Consider the following 23,198-nt stretch of genomic DNA (forward strand, 5'->3'; position numbering starts at 1 on the left):
TTTTAATGAGATGAAGTTGAACCCTAGCATCAACTTTTTCTTACTTTTATAGTTCTCATTCCAACACTTTTTTGACAATATCAACAAGATTTTTGAACCAATCTTGTGATCTTTACCTTTTGAGTTTGAATTTTGTAAGATTGTTGACTATACATGCTTCAATTATAAATTGCATGTTCCAAGTTCAACTCAAATTCAAAAGTAAGTGCGTGTGTATATTTATATATATAATCAGTGGCAGAACCACATGGTAAAACACTCGGGCTGGCCCAATTTATTTTAAAAAAATTTATATGTAAATTTTGTATAATTTTGAATTAATACGATATTAGTTCAGATATATCAAATTAAAATATTAAAAAACCATAGATTTTAAAATTCGATCACGGTAATTTACCTCATATCCACATGCTCGGGACCGCAGTAGAGGGACCCTTGGGGTGAGGGATTCCATCTTTTGAGAGTATCGTTATGAAAAAAATGGTGGATATTTATTTGCATGCTGAAACGTGGGCCATGCAAAACCTGATTGAAGATGACCGATGGTGCTTGATGTTAAATGAATCTATTTATTTTTATATGTAACTTACTCACATATGTGTTGCAGGTCAACATGGCTGAATCAGGACGATATGGCCGAATTCTAGAATCTGGTTATTTTTTTGTGTCGGTCAAATAATATAAATTATATAATATTGAAGTGCAAAGGGGAAAGATATTTTTCAAAAGATACATAGTATTTAAAGCAAGAACATTATCATCTAAATAAGGATCAAAGCTACCAAAAATTGGAAATGTTGTGTGATACCCCTATTAGGAGCCGGGTCATCGTTAACCTGGTTTGTTACTGGGGTGGCCGAGATCATGACCCATGTACATGATAAGTTTCTTAAAGACTCGGGCAAGTCTTCTTTTCCCGGGCTTATGGCTTTACCCGAGCTCTCTACCAACACGGAACCATCCAGGCGCTTCTCATCTTCCCGGGCAGAGTTCCCGGTTACATCACCACTTGGGCAACCTCGAGAACTGCATTACCTCGAGAAATGAACCACACTCAAGTGTGATTGATACAGGCAATCCAATCTGTCAGAACAACTTGGTTTTGGAGTGTCTGAGAAGTCATCACAAGCTAGTATGGTAAACCGACTTTGTAGATGGCACGGAAATCGAGGTAACTACCCATTTCTCTACTATAAATAGCAGGTATTAATGAGATTAAAGGATTCTGAAATCTTTGAACTCTAAGCATTATACATATTTTCTCTCAGATATTGCTTGTGTTCATCTTCAACCTGCTGACTTTAGCATCGGAGTGGCCACGTCGGACACTCCTCCGGCGCCCATTCACGAGTTACTTTCTTGTTTGCAGGTGTTAATCTCGGCCATTATCTTCACTCAAAATTCCCAAACACTATAAATTGTTGGTTTGATCCGTTGGAGCTCCTTACCCGGCTCATCCATTTCAACGAGATCACATCATTGGCGCCGTCTGTGGGAAAATTGAGCTCAAGGCGTTGATATGGCTCGTACGAGAAGAACGGACAAGGATAATTCTCGGGGCCAGGAGGACGGGGGAAAAACGTCGAGACAAAGAGGTGTTAATAACATCGGGCCAAATCTCATAACCATGACCCCTGAAGAGCTAAAGAAAATGATGGCTGATGCCATCGTGCAAGCTATGGCCAGAAAGGAAGTCTCTCAGCCTGTCATCCCATCCGAGCGAGAACAAGAGCAGGAGCAGGAGCAAGAGCAGGACTTGGGGAGGCAGGAGGAGGCGGGAGGAGAGAATGAGGAGTACAGTGCTGGGTCGAAATCTCCGACTACGGCAGAAGAGTTGCGGGAGTTGAGGAAGAAGATGAAGGTCCTGGAAGGACAGTTGGAGAGTCGGAGCGTTGCCCGGGCAGTCCCGAGAGGATGCCCGTTTACTGATATCATTGTCCGGGAGCCTCTTCCCGGAAATTTCAAATCTGCGAAGGTGAAAGACTATGATGGCAATGCCGACCTGGAAGAGCACCTGGCCAGGTTTGAAAATATGGCATGTTGCACTGTTACACTGATCGAATCAAGTGTAAGGTGTTCCTTACAACACTGGTGGATTCAGCTCAGAGGTGGTTCGAGGGCTTGACTTCCCAAAGTATCAGCTCTTTTGAAGGCTTTCAGAATGTGTTTTTACATCATTTCAGCAGCAGTAAAAAGTACAAAAAGACTGCTTTTAGTCTTTTTGAAGTTAGGCAGAGCCCAGAAGAGAGTTTAAGGGCCTATATCAGAAGGTTCAACAGAGTGGCCTTAGACGTCCCTACCTGTGCCGCTGAAACAAAGACTACTGCATTTACCCAGGGTTTGAGAGAGGGTGAATTCTTTAAGTCACTAACCAAGAAGGTGCTTGGGGATTTCGAGGATCTGTTGTCACGAGCAGAAAAGTACATCAATATGGAAGAGGCCCAGAAACAGAAGAGGGAAGTTGTGAGGAAGGAAAGAGGAGACCGGGTGTCTAAGCCCGAGGAGAGGGGACAGAAGAGAGGCAATACAGGGCACTTTTCTCATCACGTGCCTCTGAAAATTGCCCGGGAAAGGGAAGTGCAGGAGTGCAGCAGAGATTTGGCCCCGGATCATCAGTTCTCCCGGTCAGAGAAGAGCGGATTTTGCTCTTTTCACAAAGTGTGCCACCATAACACGGAAGACTGCAAAGCAATGAAGGGTAATTATATCTCACCTTCCATCCCGGGACCCAGCAACAATAGTCAGAGGCCGAGAATGCCACCTTGGACATCTCGGCAACAAGGATCCAGCGTCCGAGGAGGAAGTATGAGGATTATCCCGAGGATTGAGCCCAAGAGAAGAAGGGAGCCTGAACCCGAGGGAAAAAAGAGCTTGCCCCCTGCCACGGGATTGATTAAAATGATATTAGGAGACTCTACTGATGGAGACTCCAACCGGGCAAGGAAGTCGAGAAGTAGGAGGGAGTGTTTGGAGGTGGAGGGAGCGAGAAAAAGTGAGGCGGCCAGCAGTTTTGGCACGGAAGATTTGAGAGGGGTGAATCTGCCCCACAACGATGCCCTAGTGATCCAAGCCCGAGTGGCAAATTATGATATTTTACAAGTCTTCGTGGACTCGGGCAGCTCTGTAAATGTAATTTTTAAAGATGCCTTTATCCAGATGTATTTGCAGGGCTATCACTTGGAAGCTGTGGAAACTGTCCTCTTTGGTTTTGCTGGCCATGTGGTTTACCCGGAGGGGGAGATTGTTTTGCCATTAACCCTGGGTTCTCAGGATCTCAAGAAGACAGTGATGACTTCTTTCACTGTGGTGGATTCCCCATCATCTTATAACATCATTCTGGGGAGGCCGGCTATGAACGAGCTCAGAGCTGTAGCATCCACCTACCACCAAAAAATAAAGTTTTCGGTGGGAGCCCGGGTAGGAGAAGTCCGGGGAGATCAGCCATCTTCTCAGAAATGCTATGTGGAGGCAATCCGGGCTGATCAGAGCAAAACGAGGAGGGAAGGAAAGAAGTCAAGGGTGGATGGAGTAGAAGGATGAGTAATGGAGAGAGGAGAGGTGCACTTTGTAGCAGAGGAGGAGCAGGAAGTAGTAGAATTCGGACCAGGCCAACAAATCTAGGTGGCTCGGGATCTCAGTGCATCCATCGGGTTAGTTTAATTAACTATTTAAAAGCTAATATCCATATGTTTGCTTGGTCCCAACAGGAGTTGACAGGGATTTCTCCCTGATAGCGGAGCACCAATTGAACATTCTCCCGGGATCTCACCCGGTGAAGAAAAAAAAGAGACACTTTTGTCCTGAGAAGGACAAAGTTATTGATGAACAAGTAAAAGAGCTCCTGAAGGCTGGCCACATTCGAGAGATTCAATTCCTTTCATGGCTCTCGAATGTGGTCTTGGTGCCCAAGTCTACCGGGAAGTGGCGCATGTGTGTAGACTTCCGCGATCTTAATAAAGCCTGCCCCAAGGATCATTATCCTCTGCCCCGCATTGATCAAGTGGTGGATTCCACATTGGGTTTCGAATTGCTAAGCTTCATGGACGCGTACCAGGGATATCATCAAATCCCCCTGGCCAAGAGTGATCAAGATAAAGCCAGCTTCATCACCTCGGGAGGTACATTTTGTTACATTGTAATGCTTTTCGGGTTGAAGAATGCAGGGGAAACTTACCAGCGTCTGATGAACAAAGTCTTCGAGAAGCAGTTGGGGCGGAATGTGGAAGTCTATGTGGATGATATTCTGGGCAAAACCCGGGAGGTGGCAAGCTTTATTGGTGATCTGGAAGAAACTTTTGCCACTTTCATGCAGTACGGGATCAAGCTCAACCCTGCCAAGTGTATTTTTGGCGTAAAGAGTGGCAAATTCTTGGGATTCATAGTGACAGATCGAGGGATCGAGGTGAATCAGGAAAAAGTCAAGTCTGAGCTATGCATGCCATCTCCCCGATCTGTCAAGGAAGTGCAGAAGTTGAACGGGAGGATTGCTTCCCTGTCTCGATTTATTTCCCGGTCAGCGCATCGGAGTTATCCTTTCTTTCAAGTCTTGAGGAAGGCCCAGCAATTTGGATGGGATGATAAATGTGAACAGGCCTTCCAAGACTTGAAGATTCACCTTGCAGAACTCCCTGTGTTGGTGAAGCCGGAGCCCGGGGAGAAATTATATGTCTATTTGTCTACTACGGAGTATGCTGTCAGCTCGGTTTTAATAAAAGAAGAAGGCTCCGATCAAAAGCCTGTTTATTATGTCAGTCATGCTGTAAGAGGACCCGAGCTCCGGTACAGTGAAGTAGAGAAGATTGCTCTCGCCTTGGTCATGACTGCCCGGAAGCTAAGACCTTACTTCCTGTCACATCAAATAATTGTTCTTACCAAGAGTCCTCTTGGCAGGATCATGACTCACTCTGAGGTATCCGGGCGTATGGTCAAGTGGACAGTAGAGTTGGGGGAGTATGACATTGAATACAAACCTCGGGTGGCCATCAAAGCACAAGCTCTGTCAGATTTTTTATCCGAGATGGTCCAACCCAGTGAAGAGGAAGTATGGAGAGTGTTCGTGGATGGGGCGTCTAGCTTTGCCGGATGCGGAGTAGGGGTTGTGATAATATCTCCCCCGGGAGAAAAGATTAAACTGGCACTTAGAATTGACTCCCGGGTAACCAACAATGAGGTTGAGTATGATGAGGCTGTCCTGGCTGGTATCCAAACCGCCCGGGAAGTCGGGGCTTCCCGAATTTTTCTATATTTCGATTCACAACTCATTACTCAACAAATAAAGGGCGTGTATGAGGCTAAGGATGACAGGATGCTAAAATATTTACAGCTCATCAAAGCCCGAGCAAAAGTTTTTGCGGATTGGGGTATTGAACAAATACCCCGGGAAGAAAATAGTGAGGCAGATACTCTGGCAAAAATGGTTGTTTCTTTGTCAGAAGTTAATACCCGGGAGGTCTTGCGTGTTTCTCGGTTGATCCTTTCTACTGAAGAAGAAATGTTACCAGAATAAGAGGACTCCTGGATGACACCTCTGATCAAGTTTATGGTAAATAGTGAGTTGCCCGAAGATAGAGTCCGAGCTCAGAAAACTAAGAGACAAACTCCCAGGTTTGTTCTCTTAAATAACATTTTGTACAGGAGATCATTCCAGGGACCTCTTTTGAAATGCTTATCTGAGAGAGAAGTGGATTATGTCCTCCGAGAAATTCATGAAGGTTGTTGTGCCGAGCACCTCGGAGGAATATCTTTGGCCCGAAAAACAATGCTTGCTGGTTTCTGGTAGCCAACTTTAAGTCAAGATGCTGCTAGGGTGGTCCAAGCTTGTGAAGGCTGTCAACAGCATTCGAATTTCAAACACAGCCCTGCTACCCTCATGAAGTCTATTTGGGCATCTTGCCCCTTTGATCAATGAGGCATGGATATTGTGGGCCCTTTCCCCATTGCCGGGGCTCAGAAAAAATTCTTGTTAGTTGCCGTTGACTACTTCTCCAAATGGGTAGAAGCTGAGCCCTTGGCAAACATAACCGAGCAGGAAGTATTGAAGTTTTTATGAAAAAGCATCGTATGCCGATTTGGAGTGCCCAGGAAACTAATCTCAGATAATGGGAGGCAATTTCAGGGCAAAGAAATCACATCATGGTGCCGGGAGATGAAGATCACTCAGTCTTTCACCTTTGTTGCCTATCCTCAAGCAAATGGCCAAACTGAGGTAGTCAACAGAATTATTGTACAAGCATTGAAAACCCGGCTTCAGGGCAAAGGAAGGGACTGGGTGGAGGAATTACACAGTGTTCTATGTGCTTACCGAACTACTCCTCGGGCACCTACTCAAGAAACTCCTTTCAACTTGGTATATGGTTCTGAAGCAGTCCTTCCAGTAGAAATCTGCCCGACTTCTTCCCAGGTAGAATCTTACCCTAATGATAATGACCAAAGCAGGGTCATGGAATTGGATTTAATAGAAGAAAAAAGAAATCGGGCATTCATTCGAATGGAGGCATACAGGAGCCGAGTTATGAAATCATATAACAAAAAGGTTCGCATCCGAGACTTCCAAGTCGGGGATCTAGTCATGAAGAAAGTCAACCCTGCTGGTGATGTTGGGAAGCTGGAAGCTCGGTGGGAAGGGCCTTACAAAATCACTCAGAGAGTCAGCTCGGGATCTTTTTATCTGGAAGATGCGCAAGGACACTTTCTTAAAAGACCCTGGAATGTATTTAATTTAAAGCAGTACTATGCATGACAGATGTAATTATTTGATGGAAGAAATAAATGAAAGATATATTTTCTCAGAGCGTGTTCTGAATACTCCTATTATTAAGTCCCGGGACATGCTCCCCGGCCCAAGGCTCCGCACCTTGGTTCTTAAAAAGCCCAGGGCACTAGACCCTGGCTCGGGGAACCACACCTCGACCATTCACAAGTCCCGGGACATGCTCCCCGGCCCAAGGCTCCGCACCTTGGTTCTTAAAAAGCCCAGGGCACTACACCGTGGCTCGGGGAACCACACCTCGACCATTCACAAGTCTCAGGAGATGCTCCCCGGCCCAAGACTCCGCACCTTGGTTCTTAAAAAGCCCAGGGCACTACACCCTGGCTCGGGGAACCACACCTCGACCATTCACAAGTCCCGGGACATGCTCCCCGGCCCAAAGCTCCGCACCTTGGTTCTTAAAAAGCCCAGGGCACTACACCCTGGCTCGGCGAACCACACCTCGACCATTCACAAGTCCCGGACATGCTCCCCGGCCCAAGGCTCCGCACCTTGGTTCTTAAAAAGCTCAGGGCGCTACACCCTGTCTCCCGGAACCACATCTCGATCATTCTGAATCCCGGGATTATTCTCCTTGAAATCATGACATCTCGTTTGTCTGTTAAGATATAAGCATCATGTTATCTTATATGGACCTGAAGCCCGGATACTCACGGGAAATTACCAATCAAGTCCTTAACGCTTATAAATTTCTGGTGACCTATCAAATATCTCGGTTAATGTAAAGACAGGACGCCGAGCACTTGTCAGAGAAATACAAGGGTGTTAGAAGAAAAGGAAGATTGCATTAATAAAAGCCTGAAGGCCTGAAAGTTACAGACAGAAGCAAATAAAAAGAGAAAAATAAAAGTACAAGTCCTAGTCTATATCTACATGTTCAGGCCCGGGTTGCTCTTCTTGAGTCGTCTCCTTCTCCTCCTCACCATCCTTGGGAAGGGATGCAATGGCCAGACCAAAATCCGGAAAATTTTCCTTATCTTGGGGTAGGAGTCCGGCTTCCTCAAATTGTTCCCGGCATTTCTCAAAACCGGTTTGAAAAAGAGGATAGGCTTTGTCCGTCACGGCCTTCTTAAATTCAGGAGATTGGAGGAAGGAAGCCTGCCACTTATTTTTATCATACTCCACCCGGGCCAAAGCATTCTCGGCTTTTTCTGCCCAGGACATCTGCTCCTCCATCTGCTCGGATAGAGAATTGTTTCTCATATCCGAGGCAGACAGGGCACCTCTAAGATTTTCTTCCCGAAGGGCCGCTTCGTTGAGATCTTCCCAAGACTTTTCCAGAGCCATGTGAGCCGACTCCAAGGAAGCATTCAGGACGGCGATTTCCTCTTCATGAAGGCTTTTGGCCCGGGCGAGCTCTCCGTGCAACTGATCTTGAACTTCCTTGGCAGCCCGGGCTTGTTGGCCTTTTTTGGTGGCTGCCGCTGCCACTACCTCGAAGGCCGAGATCATCATTTGGGAGCCTGTACAAAGCAAATTAAAAGAAAGAGAGAGAAGAAAGAGGAGGGGCGATGAAGAGGAAAACTTACAGATAGGAAGCGGTTGGATCCCTCAAGAAACCTTGCACCGGGCCCAGAGTTCTTCAAAAAGGCCTCTTCTCCAGGAGTAAGCATGTGTTTAAAGCGCCGAATGCCTGTTGAAGAAGCCCCCTCCAGGAAAATGATGGGCCAGGTGGGTTGATCGATCAGAGGAGTTTCTTGAGGAGGTTCCCCTGTAGTTTGTTGTGGGGGAGGGGTGAGTGGCTGAGTTGCCTGGGAGGTGCCCTGCCCTCCTTCCTGATTAGTCTCAGTCAGGATCAGCTCTGGGCTCGTGGTAGCCTTTCGCTTCCGCTGAAGAAGGGGGACGTGGTTCCCAGGATCCTCTTGGGGTGCTTCCCGGGCCACTTACTCCGGTTGAGTCTCAACCCGGTTTGACTCAGAACGTCGGGCTGCTGCTTCCTCGGCTATTTGCTTTTCAAGGGCAGCTTTCCGGGCTGCCATTTTCTTCTCTTTGGCCGCCTTTTCTGCCGCCCACTTCTTGGCGAAGGCCTCCTGCATTTTTGAGTTATCTGCACATGAATAAGAAGAAGTTTCAGCACGAGTAATAAGTATGAAATTTGAAAAAACAAAGACTAAGGATGTCAAGAATTACCGGGTTGAGCGCCCGAGACAGCAACTTCGTCAATCACCCTGTCCAAAGGGTCATCAGCACGGGGCACTCAACCCATAGGTAACGAGGTTCTCATCTACGATGAGAACAGAAGAAGAGTATTTCCGCCCCTCCTCCAAGGTTTGACTCATGAGGAAAGGCTCCTCGAATTTGTAGGATTGTGGCAGGGAAGGTTGTTGGGGAAGGGAAGGGAGAAAGCCGGTTAGACAAGGTAAAGGACCCGGGATTCGGATGTAGAAAAATTTTCCTTTCCACCCTCCTTCTGAGAGGAAGGAATATCATCAAGAAATCGGGCATTAAGCCGGGCTGTCAAGGAAAAAGCATTATCCCCAAGCCGGCAAGAGAAGTAATAGTGAAGGATAAGGGGGGTGATGAGAAGATTGTTCATTTTGAAAAGGACATAGGCCGAGGCCATAATACTAAAGAAGTTGGGATGAAGTTGGTTAACCGGTACGCCGAAAAACTTGGCAACCGCAATATAAAAAGGGTGGACGGGAAATCGGAGACCATTTCTGACCTGGTCCCGAAAGAAACTAGTATACCCAGGAGGAGGGTTGTTGGCTCTGTCAGAAGGTCCGGGTATCAAAATGGAAAAAGAGGAAGGAATATTTCCCAGGGCTCGAAGTTCCTCATCGGCCCCCAAGCGTAATGTGCTACTCAGGGAAGAGAACCAAGGGGCTCCCGGGATCTCAGTAGGAGGAGGGCGCGAAGTCCGGGCTTTACCCTTACCCTTGCTCTTGGCAAGAGCTCGGGAGTGGCCAGAAGTAGAAGGTTTTGAGAAAGTTGGTTTAATTTGGATAGATGAGGGTTGTCTAGAAGGCTGGGTGATAGAGCTGCGAGGGGGAGACGGAGAGCGCAGCGCCGTAGACTCGTCACTGGGCGAGCCCCGCGCATTTGCTCCTGATGTAGAAGTGGTAGAATTAGACATATTCTTGAAATCAGGAGAAGGAAAGACTTACGGTTCCTGAAGAAAAACGGGTGGTTGCAGTGATGGAGATTCACCGGAAATGGAGAATTTTGCGCGGAAGAGCTTCGAGAAAAATTTTTGCAAGGGCTTCGCCGGAGTTTCGAATTTGAAAGTAATTTCTGAAAAATGAGGCGCCCAAAATTTATAGAAGGGGAAAGTTGATCTGCACCGTTGATTTGAATCAAATCGGACGGTTGAGTTGAACCTGGGAAATTGTGCGGATATACGAAGGGACACACGCAATAATTAAAATGTCAGACTTATCGACTCCTCGAAGTGCGAAACGTTCCTGACCGTTGAGTAAAAGGGCACGCGTTATCATGACACCCCTTAGGTTACCCAAGATCTCATTATGGTCCGGGAGGTTTGAGGCCACGGCACCTCATCTTAAGCCCGGGAGGTTTGAGGCCCCGACATCTTCTTTTATAGCCCTGGAGGTTTGAGGCCCCGACATCTTCTTTTATAGCCCGGGAGGTTTGAGGCCTCGGCATCTTATTTTATAGCACGGGAGATTTGAGGTCCCGGTTTCTTATTCTAAAAGTTCGGGGGAATATTAAGTCGTGGCATTTTGGTTTGTCATCTATCAGTTATTCGGCTTCAACTAATAGCAGTTAGTCTCATGTCAGTTATTCAGTTCGTGATATATATATCAACTGATGAAATTAATTTCTTACAACAGAGTAGAAGACAGAGATAAACCAAATAACTTTTTTAAGGAAATTATCAAATGGCGTATTACATCTGTGCCATTCTTGAGGCTACATAATCTTTCCACTCAGTTATCCAATCAGTTAATTCCCGAATGTGAAGATTGGAGAATGACTCGGAGGTTGATATCTTGTTCAGATGATGTCATTCCTTCCACAGCATCGCATGCAACAGAACTTGGTCAGTGGCCAGGTTTGCAACTCAAGCTACTCCAAGCTCTCGCCTGTATTTCCTTACTGCTGCCCTTTGTGCACGGTTGAGAGCCAAGCCATTTTGGTGTGTGTTGTTAATATCTTGGATCTTGTACCAAGTAGACATAATCTTTACCTCGATGTACTCTTCGACCGTCCTTTTGAGATTCTCCACATAAGGACGTAGCTCAACTGGTATTTGACTATGTGCACCAATGGAAGAGACTGTGCTGCTGCAATCACTGGAATCACTTGAACTCGACATATTGAATTGATGATCACCTTTCATCTCTACCATCTTATTTATAGGCAAGTGGCATTCAATATGGAAGAAGTCGGAAGGTTTCAAACCAATCAAAACGTTTTCCCATTTATTCAGGAGGAGAGTTAATCACAACCGTTGATTTAAACACACGTGGACGATCAGGATGCGCCTCGTAAATTGTACCGGGCAATCGAAGGAGGGCACACAAGTATCGATGACACGAGATCATTATCACCTCGAAATACGAAACGTTTCTCGGCGGGAATTTAATGCTGATTCGTGCATCATTATGATACCACATCATAGCCCGGGAGATTTGAGGCCCCGACATATTATTTTATAGCCCGGGAAATTCGAGGCCCTGGCATCTTATCGAAATCCCAGGAGGTATAAGGCCCCGGTACTTTATTTTAAAATTCGGGAAATTTTAGGTCCCGGTATTTCAGCTGGTCATTTATCAGTTACGGTCATCTATTTTAATTTACTTAATGAAACATGTATCAATTGATGAAATTAAAATGCTGACAACAAGAGTAAACCAGATAAGTATCTTTTATTCAGGAAAGGTTTCACCGGTTACATTAAAAAATTCCTCCTCTACAGAGGCCATCCACTTGATCATCAAGCTCTTTACAGAGCTGCCAGTGAACGCCTTGAGAAAACTGACAGAATTGGCAATGTTCTGCAGCGTCTTCCTTTCCTTATAAAGGATTAGCTTGAGGACATAGTCGTCCTCAAAGAGATTTACCGTATCGGAAATGCGCAAGCGTTCCCGATATTTCTCAAGCTTCGCCACTAGCCGAGGAGTGGTAGCCTCTCCACACTCGTAGAGAAATTGAAGTCCTTGCAATTCTTCTCAGTAGCGAAGGACCTTCTGGAAGACTTCATCTTCCAATTCAGATTTCCGTTGCTCGGAAGTTGCTTTCATGAACTCCTCTGCCATATCGAGAGCCTTCGAATTACTGGAACCTGCCATTATACTTCTCAGATTGTAATTTGCTGGTATGATGGGGAAATATGTGACCTATTATATATAGGAGGAGAGAGCCAATCGCAGCCGTTAATCTATGAGCACATGAACGACTAGGATGAACTTTGGAAGTTGTATTGGGCAGATGAAAAAACATGTACGGATATCGAGGAGGCAGGATCATTATTACCTCGGAATACGAACGATTTTCGGCGGTATCAATACTGACGCATACGTCATAATGACACTTTTTGGACTTCCCGAGAGTACTAAACGACAACTATTTAAAACCCGGGAGATATGGGACCCCGACACACCATCACTTCTGTGGAATATTTGAAGACCCAATACTCTTATTTACACTGGGTTGTGTCTTAAAATAAACAAGTATGACTGATCGGGACAACGAGTCAAACTCTAGCCCGACTATTTTAGGGATGGGTGGTGATACCCCCATTAGGAGCCAGGTCATCGTTAACCCGGTTTGTTACTGAGGTGGCCGAGATCATGACCCATGTAAAGGATAAGTTTCTTAAAGACCCGGGCAAGTCTTCTCTTCCCGGGCTTATGGCTTTACCCGAGCTCTCTACCAACACGGAACCATCCGGGCGCTTCTCATCTTCCCGGGCAGAGTTCCCGGTTACATCACCACTTGGGCAACCTCGAGAACTGCATTACCTCGAGAAATGAACCACACTCAAGTGTGATTGATACAGGCAATCCAATCTGTCAGAACAACTTGGGTTTGGAGTGTCCGAGAAATCATCAGAAGCTAGTATGGTAAACCGACTTAGTAGATGGCACGGAAATCGAGGTAACTACCCATTCCTCTACTATAAATAGCAGGTATTAATGAGATTAAAGGATTCTGAAATCTTTGAACTCTAAGCATTATACATATTTTTTCTCAGATATTGCTTGTGTTCATCTTCAACCTGCTGACTTTAGCATCGGAGTGACCACGTCGGACACCCCTCCGACGCCCATTCACGAGTTATTTTCTTGTTTGCAGGTGTTAATCTCGGCCATTATCTTCACTCAAAATTCCCAAACACTATAAATTGTTGGTTTGATCCGTTGACCCGGTTCATCCATTTCAACGAGATCACATCATTGTGTTTGTGAATTGAGAAGCTAAGGATAAGTTCAGCTTCATTTTCTTGCTCCTTTGGCATTTATAGAACATAAACATTACAAGAAATGCAATAGGAAAAATTCGAGTTATATATCGACGATTTTGGTAAACTAATCTGATTAATCAAATTTGTGTCTGATTTTTTTACTCAAAAAACATGGGGCAAACTCAATCATTTGATAGCTCAACAACCCTTTAATTCTCACATGCATGCATCCATTCCTTCACACCCAACGCAAAGAAAAACAGCCAACTTTAACGTACGATTGCCCCTCCAAATTTTATGCATTATTATTAGGTACTTAACCAAAATACAATTCTGCATAAAAATCTAGGAGTAACATGTTACTCAAAATCAAGTACTCGAAAGGTTATGGTTGGGTCGATGTATTTCGAATCTATGATTTCGAATTCCTTTTTGTTTGAATAGATGAGATTCATAGCTTGGAATTTTTTTATTTTTAATCATTTTTTCTAATGTGATGAACCGATATTAATAAACATCCACCATGTCTATAATATATATCTCTGCATAACACTAACACACACAAAAAGTAAAAATACAAAAGAAGCAAATTTATTATATTATTATAACATAATTTTAACTAATTAGATTACTAAAACCAATTTAGGTCCTCATAATACAGATTTTTCTATTTTCTTTATTTTTTTAACATGACTATTCAAATTTGAAACTCAAGTGTACTTTTCTATTAGTAAAATTTGGCAAGCGCATACGCATATTCACAAATTTACAAAAATTGATTTTTAACTTTTATATACTAAAATATAATGATATCGACCAATTTTTTGCTTCAAAGGTTATATTTAAATTTATATATTGTTATGGTTACTTATTTTATAAGAAGAGAAAATTGTCATATTCCTTCTTGTACGTGTGACGTTTGAAAAATGCTGATTTGAGCGTCGAAAAATGTTGATCTGACATCAAAAAATACTTACATGTCAAGTGATAAGTGATGATATTTTGTCGGTAAAATAGGATATCTGAGATGACTAAATCGATATTTTCCCAAAATAAAATAAGAATTATGGTATTATATATAAGGCCCCATTGTCAAAAAAATAAAAATAAATAAAATAAAATAATATAAATAATAAAGGATCTATAGAAACTTTAATTTAGGTTTAAATAATTTCAAAATCCTTTGAGCTTCTATTAATACCCCCTCCCGATCGCAAGAACTGTCTGTCCTAGGCAGCCAATTTTCTGTCTCACTGGCTTTGAACTCCGACACTTCCTCTCTTTCTCACCAAAAGAATAACAGTATGTACAGAATGGCCGAGCTAGACTACCAAAACAAATCATGCAACAATATGACAACCAATAATGGCCGTTGGAAACTCTTCGGCTTCAACATGACAGCCGATCAAGATCAAGAACTTGAAGTCGAATCCGCCAAAAACGAGGCAGCTCAGCCGGAATCCGGTGGCTTCCCGGCGTCTGATGGGCGGAAGTACGAGTGCCAGTACTGCTACCGCGAATTCGTGAACTCGCAGGCCCTCGGCGGCCACCAGAACGCTCACAAGAAAGAACGGCAGCAGCTCAAGCGTGCCCAGATACAGGCCAGCCGAAACGCCGCCGTCTCTTTCATGCGCAACCCCATGATCTCGGCCTTCACTCCGTCGACCCATCTTCTCGCCCCCGCCGGATCTGTGGTAGTCCCCTCGGTGGTTGGCCAGTCTCCGTCGTGGGTATACGTCCCACGAGCGGCGGCGCCCTTCCAGGTGTCGCATGGGGGTGTGTTTCCGGGTTCGACGGGAGGGAGGAGTGTGGGGAGTATAATATCGCACGCGGGGGAGTCTAGCGTTAATAATATTGGGCCTCAACAGCAGATTAAGGCCCACAGTGGAAGATTGGATGGGCCTTCATTGAGTAGGTTTTCGAGAGTGGATGATGGGCCCACATTTGATGACTCGTTGAGCCTCGATTTGCACCTCAGCTTAGCTCCAGCCGCGCCGTAGAGTGTCACGGACTCGGCTTGGTTAATCAGCTGCAGATCCGTTTCTAGTTTGGCCCTAGTTGAATTTTTACATTTTCTTATTTATTAATTAATTTTTTTGTCGCATTTGGACTGGGGGGTTCGCGAAGTAGCAAAGAATTTCAAATGATATCACGTGAATCACTTAATTTTATGAATAATATTTTTAAATCGATGTATTTCAAATCCATTAATCAAGTTTAGTTGTTTTTTTCAACTATAATGATTTCATAACTCATTGAGTATATCAATTCCGAATTTTTGAAATGCAATTTTTAAGATCAGTCGAAGTGTATAGAGGGGTAAATAAATAACTCACAAATTTCTTGTAAAATGACAACCTTTACATATGTTGATAACAGAACTCTTTTTTACCCTTCAAAGTTCAGCAAACAACTAATATAATCAATGTGGAATGAGTCCACCTAAACTTTGTAAACAACTGAAAATTTGTGCGAAGAGAATAAAATGTGAAATAGTAGTTTCTGGAAGTTCGAAAACTAAAATATTTCTACCTCTCCTTTTTTTTCTGTTTTCGGAAGGTATTCATTAAAAAACTTTGATACATATAACTTCTATAATCACCCACTTCAGTAGACTTAAACATTGCCAACTAAAACTCTTAGTATCAACTTCTTCAATATTTTATACAAACTTCTAAAAAAAAAACTATTTTGTTTTAGTTATAATAACTCAACTCATATGATAAAATGAATCTAAAGATAACACTAAGTGTTTAAAGGAAATGTGTCTTGCTTTACAAAACACGATTTATCTCCTAAATTATTTTCTTTTTTGATAAGATTTTGCATAAGAGTTGTATTTCTAGAATAATGAGTTTCTTAAACTCTAGACTTGATCTTTAATATTTAAAAAAAATTGTTTCATAATGAAAAACTACTTTCCTTATTTTTTAAGAAAATATTCAAGGAATCCAATCAAGATCAACACAAGTCTATATATATATATATATTAAAAAATAATTGTTGCAGACAAAAAAGGCGAGGATAAAGCTAGGGAGAGAATTTTCTGAAGAACTCGTAAAGACGAAGCGTCGTTATTTTACTATATTGTCGTGACATACTCGAAACATTTGAAGACAACACCCGGACAAAATGTTGATTAAAGAATTATTTTGTTGCTCCGAATTTTGGTCAAATATTTGCGTGTTATATTATTCTACTTTCACTTGGTATCAGAGCCAACTCTTGATGTTATGAAGTGAGATTCTGTTTATTTTTGTTTAACATGTAAAATTCAATGAACGTGTCACTTTCCAACGCTGCACTACGACTATCTGTCTCAGATGGATTCAACTATGCTCTTTGAAAAATCAAAATAAAATTCTATATCAAGTCCATAGATAAAAGAGTATGGCAAAGAGTTGACAACGGTTGGACTCCATCGAACAGAGTTGAAGAAAATGATGACAGACTTGTCAAATCATAAAATGAATAGAAAACTGATGAAGTCTAAATTTCAAACTACAAATCAAATGCATTAAATGTCATCTTCATTTCAATTGCTATAAACACATTTATTCTGATTACCAACTGCGTTTCTGCTAAGTTTGAATGAGAAATCCTTCAAAAATATCGTGAAAGATATGAAAGTGTACAAAGAACGAAGTTAAGAATGCTAAACTCTAAATTTGAAAGTGTCGGGATGGAAAAAATTGAGGCAATCACTGATAATCATCGATTGATGGAGATAGCCACTGAAGTGTTCAGCCTTGGTGATCCAATTTCAAATTAAAGATTGCTCAGTAAAGTATTACGATAACTTCCAGAGCGTTTTAACATCAAGAACTTTGCAATTGATGAAGCACAAGATAAAATTCAGCTCACACTAGATGACTTGGATATTTTAGTTTTCTATATTGTCGAATTTCATCTTTCATTTGTTGCCGAAATTATTTTTTCCCCTGGATTTTTTATGTGACACAGCATATGTCAGTATATCATATGGACGACATATCAATACCATGTCAGAAAAATGAATTAAATCCTAAAATATAAAATAGAAAAAGAAAAATAGAGATTATAAACTGAATTTGACAATATATATTATTAAAATCACAAAGAACAAATATGTAGGATCGAAGTTGCAATTTTTCTAAAATTTATATATTAAAATTTAAAAGATCATTACAAATATCGTATGTTTAATATTAAAAACGGTCATACCGTGTTCTTGTATTCAAACTTAATGCGTAAAATTTGGATAGTAATAATAAGAGCACAATATGTGTATGTAAAAAACTCCCTAGGGTTCTTCGACTCTTAGGGCTGGGAACCTGCGTTGTGCGGGATTGTTTCGTTCTTCCAAATCCTCCGAACTGAACGTTGGTTGGTCACCAGGTTTATGGTTCCAGATGAGATCTCCCGTCTGGTCGAGGAGATGAGACTCTCCGCACCAAAGGAGAATGACACTATTATTTTAGATGATTCAGAGACACGAATTGGACAGGAGCGCTTGCATAATTGCCTGGTAGCGAATATTCTTTCCCCAAAAGCTATGAATAGGGAAACTTTTCGGCAGCAGATGCCACGCATCCTCCAAGCGTCGAGAAAGGTACACATTGAGGCTATGGGAGACAATACTTTTGTTTGTGATTTTGTATCCCAAAGAGGCAGGAACATGGCCCTTACGAAAGGGCCATGGAATTTCTTCAAAGCTTGGTGGTTTTTAAAGAACCGATGGGTTGGCAAAATCCTAACGATATGGTATTCAATGAGATAGGAATTTGGGTTCAATGCCATAACCTGCCATTAGCTTTCATGCAAGGAAAACTGCTAAACAAAGTCGGCCGCCACATTGGCAAAGTGGAGGAAGTGGATTCGGGAGAAAATGGGGTATTCTTGGGTCGTTTCGCGAGAATTCGAGTAAGAATAAACATTTCTCAACCATTGATGGAGTTCATTCGGATTAAAGCCAAGGGGGAAGAAAAAGACATTATTGTTCTGCTGGTTTACGAGAGGCTACCAGACTTCTGCTATGCTTGTGGGAGAATTGGGCATACGGTCCGCGACTGTGACGACAAAGAGGCTAATAAAATCACACTTGCTTACGGGGTTTGGATGCGTGCATCATCTCACATTGGCAGTAGCAGGAAAAGTTCGTCCAGTACTGAGAAATCATCCTCTATCCCTCCGGATAGCCCTTTGAATGATGAAGCTGAGAACCATGAGTCCAATGACAGATACAACACGGAATCAATAAGCCAGGCGCTTGTAGTCCAGGACAAACACTCTGCTATTGATTTGGATTCAACCCATTTGATGATTCCTGAGTCTGTGCCTTCTATGGAAAAACTACGTGGTAAGGCTCCTCTAGCACCGAGCCTAACAGTTGGCGGGTCAAGATAGTGGAAACGCAGGGCTAGAGAAGTCGGTATGGCTCGGGTTGTTGAGAAAACGCAGCTATCTCCTGAAATGGCTAACCGACAAATAATTGTCTCTGAAAATGACAGTTTATCACCGGAGCATACAAGTCCATTGAAGAAAAAAGTGAAATTGGGAAGGACTGATCCTATGTCTATAGATAAGGAGGCGGCGGTTGCTCTGCAACCCCGCCAATCATTATGAATCTAATAACTTGGAATGTTCGAGGGCTTGGGAACCCACGAGCATTCCGAGAACTTCGGCGCCTCGTAGCCGACAAGAACCCAACTCTCTTATTTCTGAGTGAGACAAAAATAAGAGAGTCACGATGCAAACATTGGAAAAATTCTTTGGGTTTTACTGGTTGTTTTATGGTGGATTGTAATGGGAATAGCGGGGGTCTTGCTCTGCTTTGGAATGAACCTCTTGATGTACTTATTAAATCTTTCTCTGTTTGACATATTGACTGTATCGTAACTGTTGATGATAGATGCTGGAGATTTACAGGATTCTATGGACACCCGGATGCCGCACTACGACACTTTTCTTGGGACCTCCTACTACATCTCAAAGGTTTGACTGAATTCCTTGATTTATCATGATTAGTCGGGGGTGATTTTAATGAGATTTGTTTTGATAGTGAAAAGTTGGGTGGTATTAGGAGAGCCCCTAGTAGATTGTAGGCATTCCGTGATACTCTTGAACGACTCGATAGATATGTTGGTAATCTGAGCTGGAGACTACTTTTCCCGGCCGCACATGTATCATCTCTTGACTTCTATCATTCAGATCATCGACCTCTCTGCCTACAGTTCAATGGAACCAAGTCTCTGTTTCAGGATCGAGGTGGGATGCAGCAGGATTTGTTCCGATTTGAGAAATATTGGCTCTGTGAGGAAGACTGTGGGGAGGTAGTTAAAGCAGGGTGGGGCGCCTTTACCGGTTCTAGGACAATACATGAACGTATCTTGAGTTGCCAACGTGAGCTTAGAATCTGGTCTAATGCTCAATTTAAATGCTTATCCAAGCAGCTGCTGGAGAAGCGGTGGAAATTAAAGAACCTTCGACAAAGCTGGAATTGGAGTTCATCTACTGGACAGATTCGAGAGCTAGAATCTGAAGTTGAAAGAATTGCAACCCAAGATGAATTGTATTGGCAGCAACGTAGTCGTGCTTTATGGTTAAAGGATGGTGATTGAAATTCCCGATATTTCCACATCTCTGCATCTAGGCGTCGAGCACAGAATTCTATCAAGGGCTTGGTTTCCTCTCATGGAGATTGGTGTTCGAATAGTACTGGTATGGCCGCTATTGTTCTTCAGTATTTCAGCAACCTGTTCATTTCTGGCTCCCCTACTGTAACGAATATGAATCCTGTCTTAGACACTTTATCTCCAGTCGTAGATGAGCTTATGAACTCAGTTCTTTGTGCTCCATTTAATACCGTGGATGTCCGAAAAGCTCTTTTTGATATGAACCAAGATAAAGCACCAGGTCGATGGTATGTCTACGCTCTTTTACAAAAAATTCTGGCATATTGTAGGTAATGATGTTACAGATGCTGTCCTGCATGTCCTTAATGATGGTGCCCCTCTTGATAAATGGAATGATACCATGGTCACTTTGATACCAAAGACCGCTAATCCGGTGCTTACGAAGGAATTCCGACCAATTAGTCTTTGTAACGTCTGTTACAAGATTGTGTCTCGTGCGCTAACTAATCGGCTTAGACCAGTTATGACGAAATTGATTGATGAGTTCCAGAGTGCTTTTATTCCGGGAAGGATGATCACAGACAATATCATTGTGGGATATGAATTCATCCATTGGATGCGTACCAGAAAATCAGGCAAAGTTGGGTATGCGGCGCTTAAACTTGATATGAGTAAAGCGTACGATCGAGTGGAATGGGATTTTTTACAGGCTCTAATGATTCGATTGGGGTTTGCGACAGAGTGGGTTGATAAGATTATGAAGTGTGTGCGGACAGTGAGATACTTTTTCCGTATTAATCAGGAAGTTACTGGGCCTATTACTCCAAGCCGTGGACTTCGACAAGGAGACCCTTTGTCGCCTTACTTGTTCGTTCTATGTGCACATGGTTTGTCTAGACTTTTCACCACTTATGAGTCTTGGGGGCTGATTCGAGGAGTGAAGATTGCTTCAACTTGTCCAGTAGTGTCACACCTATTTTTCGCAGATGATAGCCTTTTATTCTTCAGGGCCACAATGGAGGATGGGGCTCGGGTCAAAGAATGCTTATACCTCTATGAACGAGCTTCGGGTAAGATGATTAACTATGAAAAATCGGCTCTTTCTTTTAGCCCCAATACTCATCCGCTGGTAATGGAGACGATTAAATCTATTCTCACTATTCCCATTGTTCAGAGGCATGAGATTTACCTTGGCCTCCCCACTATTTCTCTACGTAGCAAGCGCCTCCAATTCCAGTATCTTGTGGAAAGAGTTGTGAAGATAATACAAGGATGGGGACACAAATATTTCTCTAGTGGAGGTAAGGATACTTTGATTAAAGCTGTTATTCAGGCTATCCCAACATATGCGATGAACTGTTTCAGAATTCCCAAGGCTATTTGTTTTGAGATTGAGAGGGAGTGCGCTAACTTCTGGTGGGGAGTGGAAAATGGGAAGAGGAAAATACACCGGAAGACATGGGATTTATTATGCAAGCCTAAAGTACAGGGTGGTATGGGTTTCAGAAGAATGGAGGATTTTAACCGAGCACTCCTGGCGAAGCAAGTTTGGAGATTGATTAGATTTCCAGATTATTTAGCCTCCCGAATTCTTAAGGGACGGTACTTTAAACATGGAGAAGTGTTGAAGGCGGGTTTGGGTAGCAATCCATCTTATATTGGGAGATCAATATTCTGGAGTAAAGGGCTTCTGGAGAGGGGATTCCTTTGGAGGGTTGGTGACGGTAAGTCCATAAGAGTCTTTGACGACACGTGGATTCCTAGTATGGCCTCGATGCTAGGGAGGATGGATGGAATAGACTGAAATGACTCCACAGTGGACACATTGATAAAGGATGGAGCTTGGGATATGGACCTTATAACTAATAACTTTAACCCTTGGATAGCGGGGGAGATTCTAAAGATTCCTCTGCCGACAAGGAACTATTGTGATACGAGGTTCTGGAGATTTGACAAGACAGGGAAATATTCGGTTCGTGATGGTTATCGCCTACAACAAGGATTATTTACACAACCAGCCCACCAATCGGCGCTCATGTTGAAAACATGGTGGACATTCCTGTGGGGTCTCTCTATTCCGCCGAAGGTGCTTATTTTCTGGTGGCATGTTTCCCATGATATTATACCTACAAATATCAATCTTCTAAGGCACCAGTCCCGACTTCTGGAGCTTGTGTGCTTTGTTTCAACCTACAAGACACAACAAGCCACTCTTTATTTTTTTGTGCCACATCCAAGCCTATATGAAAAAATACCGAATTCTATTTATTCCTTCGATTGGCAAGAAGGAGCAGTACTATTGATCTTTGTGGGTGGATGAGGGATAACTATCAATAGTTGATTTTGAAAAATTTGCTATTCAAACTTGGGCCATATGGAAAGAAAGACAAAATATGATTCATGATACAAACAGAACTAGCATGGCCAAGGATGTCTCGTGGAGTTTGACCTTTCTTTCAGAATTTCAACGAGCTAAGGCCCTCGATTATCAAGAGGTCGCATCTCATAGTGAATTTGCTAACAAGAGATGGAAGAAACCAGCTACAAGTACCTACAAACTGAATGTTGACGCTTGTGTTAATGAGAATTCTAACCTATACAGCATAGGTGGTGTTCTTAGAGACTGTCAGGGGAGATTATTGTTAGCATTTGGAAACCAAATCTCTCAACCTCTATCTGTTGCCCATGGTGAACTTCTGGCTATTCGGGAAGGAGTTAAATTGGTCTATGAAAAGAACTTTCGTGAGGTTCTAGTTGTTTCTGACTCTGTATTGGCAGTGCAAGCAGTCAAAGCCGTACATGAAAACCTTGGTTATATTGGAGCCTGTGCGTCTGACATCAATCTATTGGTTCAAGATCAATTTATCTCTGACATAGTTTATGAGCCTAGATTGTCTAATAATGTTGATCATAATTTGGCAAAATTTGCTTCTTTGTCCCCTTCACCCTTTGTTTGGTTGAATGGGGAGTTTCCTCGTTGGTTGGTTGAGTTTGTAATGAACGATTTATCTTAATTTAATTACAAGCTTACCTTTCAAAAAAAAATAATAAGAGCACAATTTATTAAAATCCAATTCGAATAATTTTATGTGAAGAACCAATAGAGTTTAGCATCTTAGGAAGCTAGCGTGTAAGTACGAAAACAAGATAATGCATTCCAAGAATTAAGCACCTAAAGCCTAAAGCAGCCCACAAATATTTTAAACCAAATCATGAAAATAGTAAAAAGCAAAAAATAATAAAATGAGGGCATTTTTTATTTTATGGGTATATGATTATATGTCCCAAGTCGGCGCTCCATTTGCATGACTCGCTCATGTTTTAGGTAAATTAAAGTCAGTGCCTCATCATTCTTCCTCTCTCATTTAGCTAATAAATATATACACATACACTTATGACAATTAAGCACAACCGGGGTTAATTACGTGGTTTCATATTCAAAGTG

General features: G+C 42.7%; 3 protein-coding genes across 3 annotated transcripts; all 3 read left to right on the plus strand.

Moving 5' to 3' along the window:
• Window positions 1-5,911: 5,911 nt before the first annotated feature.
• LOC142532386 (uncharacterized) lies at window positions 5,912-6,739 on the plus strand. Its single transcript, XM_075638697.1, has 3 exons — window positions 5,912-6,031; window positions 6,116-6,284; window positions 6,366-6,739. The coding sequence occupies exons 1-3, from the start codon at window positions 5,912-5,914 to the stop codon at window positions 6,737-6,739; spliced, it is 663 nt and encodes a 220-aa protein (XP_075494812.1).
• A 7,591-nt stretch (window positions 6,740-14,330) lies between these two features.
• On the plus strand, window positions 14,331-15,284 carry LOC142533101 (zinc finger protein GIS3-like). The gene has a single exon (XM_075639734.1). The coding sequence runs from the start codon at window positions 14,444-14,446 to the stop codon at window positions 15,137-15,139; it is 696 nt and encodes a 231-aa protein (XP_075495849.1). The 5' UTR covers window positions 14,331-14,443; the 3' UTR covers window positions 15,140-15,284.
• A 2,236-nt stretch (window positions 15,285-17,520) lies between these two features.
• Window positions 17,521-22,767, plus strand: LOC142532388 (uncharacterized). Its single transcript, XM_075638698.1, has 9 exons — window positions 17,521-17,730; window positions 17,793-18,477; window positions 19,030-19,112; window positions 19,352-19,450; window positions 19,571-19,719; window positions 19,771-20,033; window positions 20,083-21,477; window positions 21,640-21,691; window positions 22,167-22,767. The coding sequence occupies exons 1-9, from the start codon at window positions 17,521-17,523 to the stop codon at window positions 22,765-22,767; spliced, it is 3,537 nt and encodes a 1,178-aa protein (XP_075494813.1).
• The last annotated feature ends 431 nt before the right edge of the window (window positions 22,768-23,198 follow it).

The sequence above is a fragment of the Primulina tabacum genome, chromosome 18 (assembly GCF_025594145.1).
Source record: "Primulina tabacum isolate GXHZ01 chromosome 18, ASM2559414v2, whole genome shotgun sequence".
In the NCBI taxonomy this organism is placed as follows: Eukaryota; Viridiplantae; Streptophyta; class Magnoliopsida; order Lamiales; family Gesneriaceae; genus Primulina; species Primulina tabacum.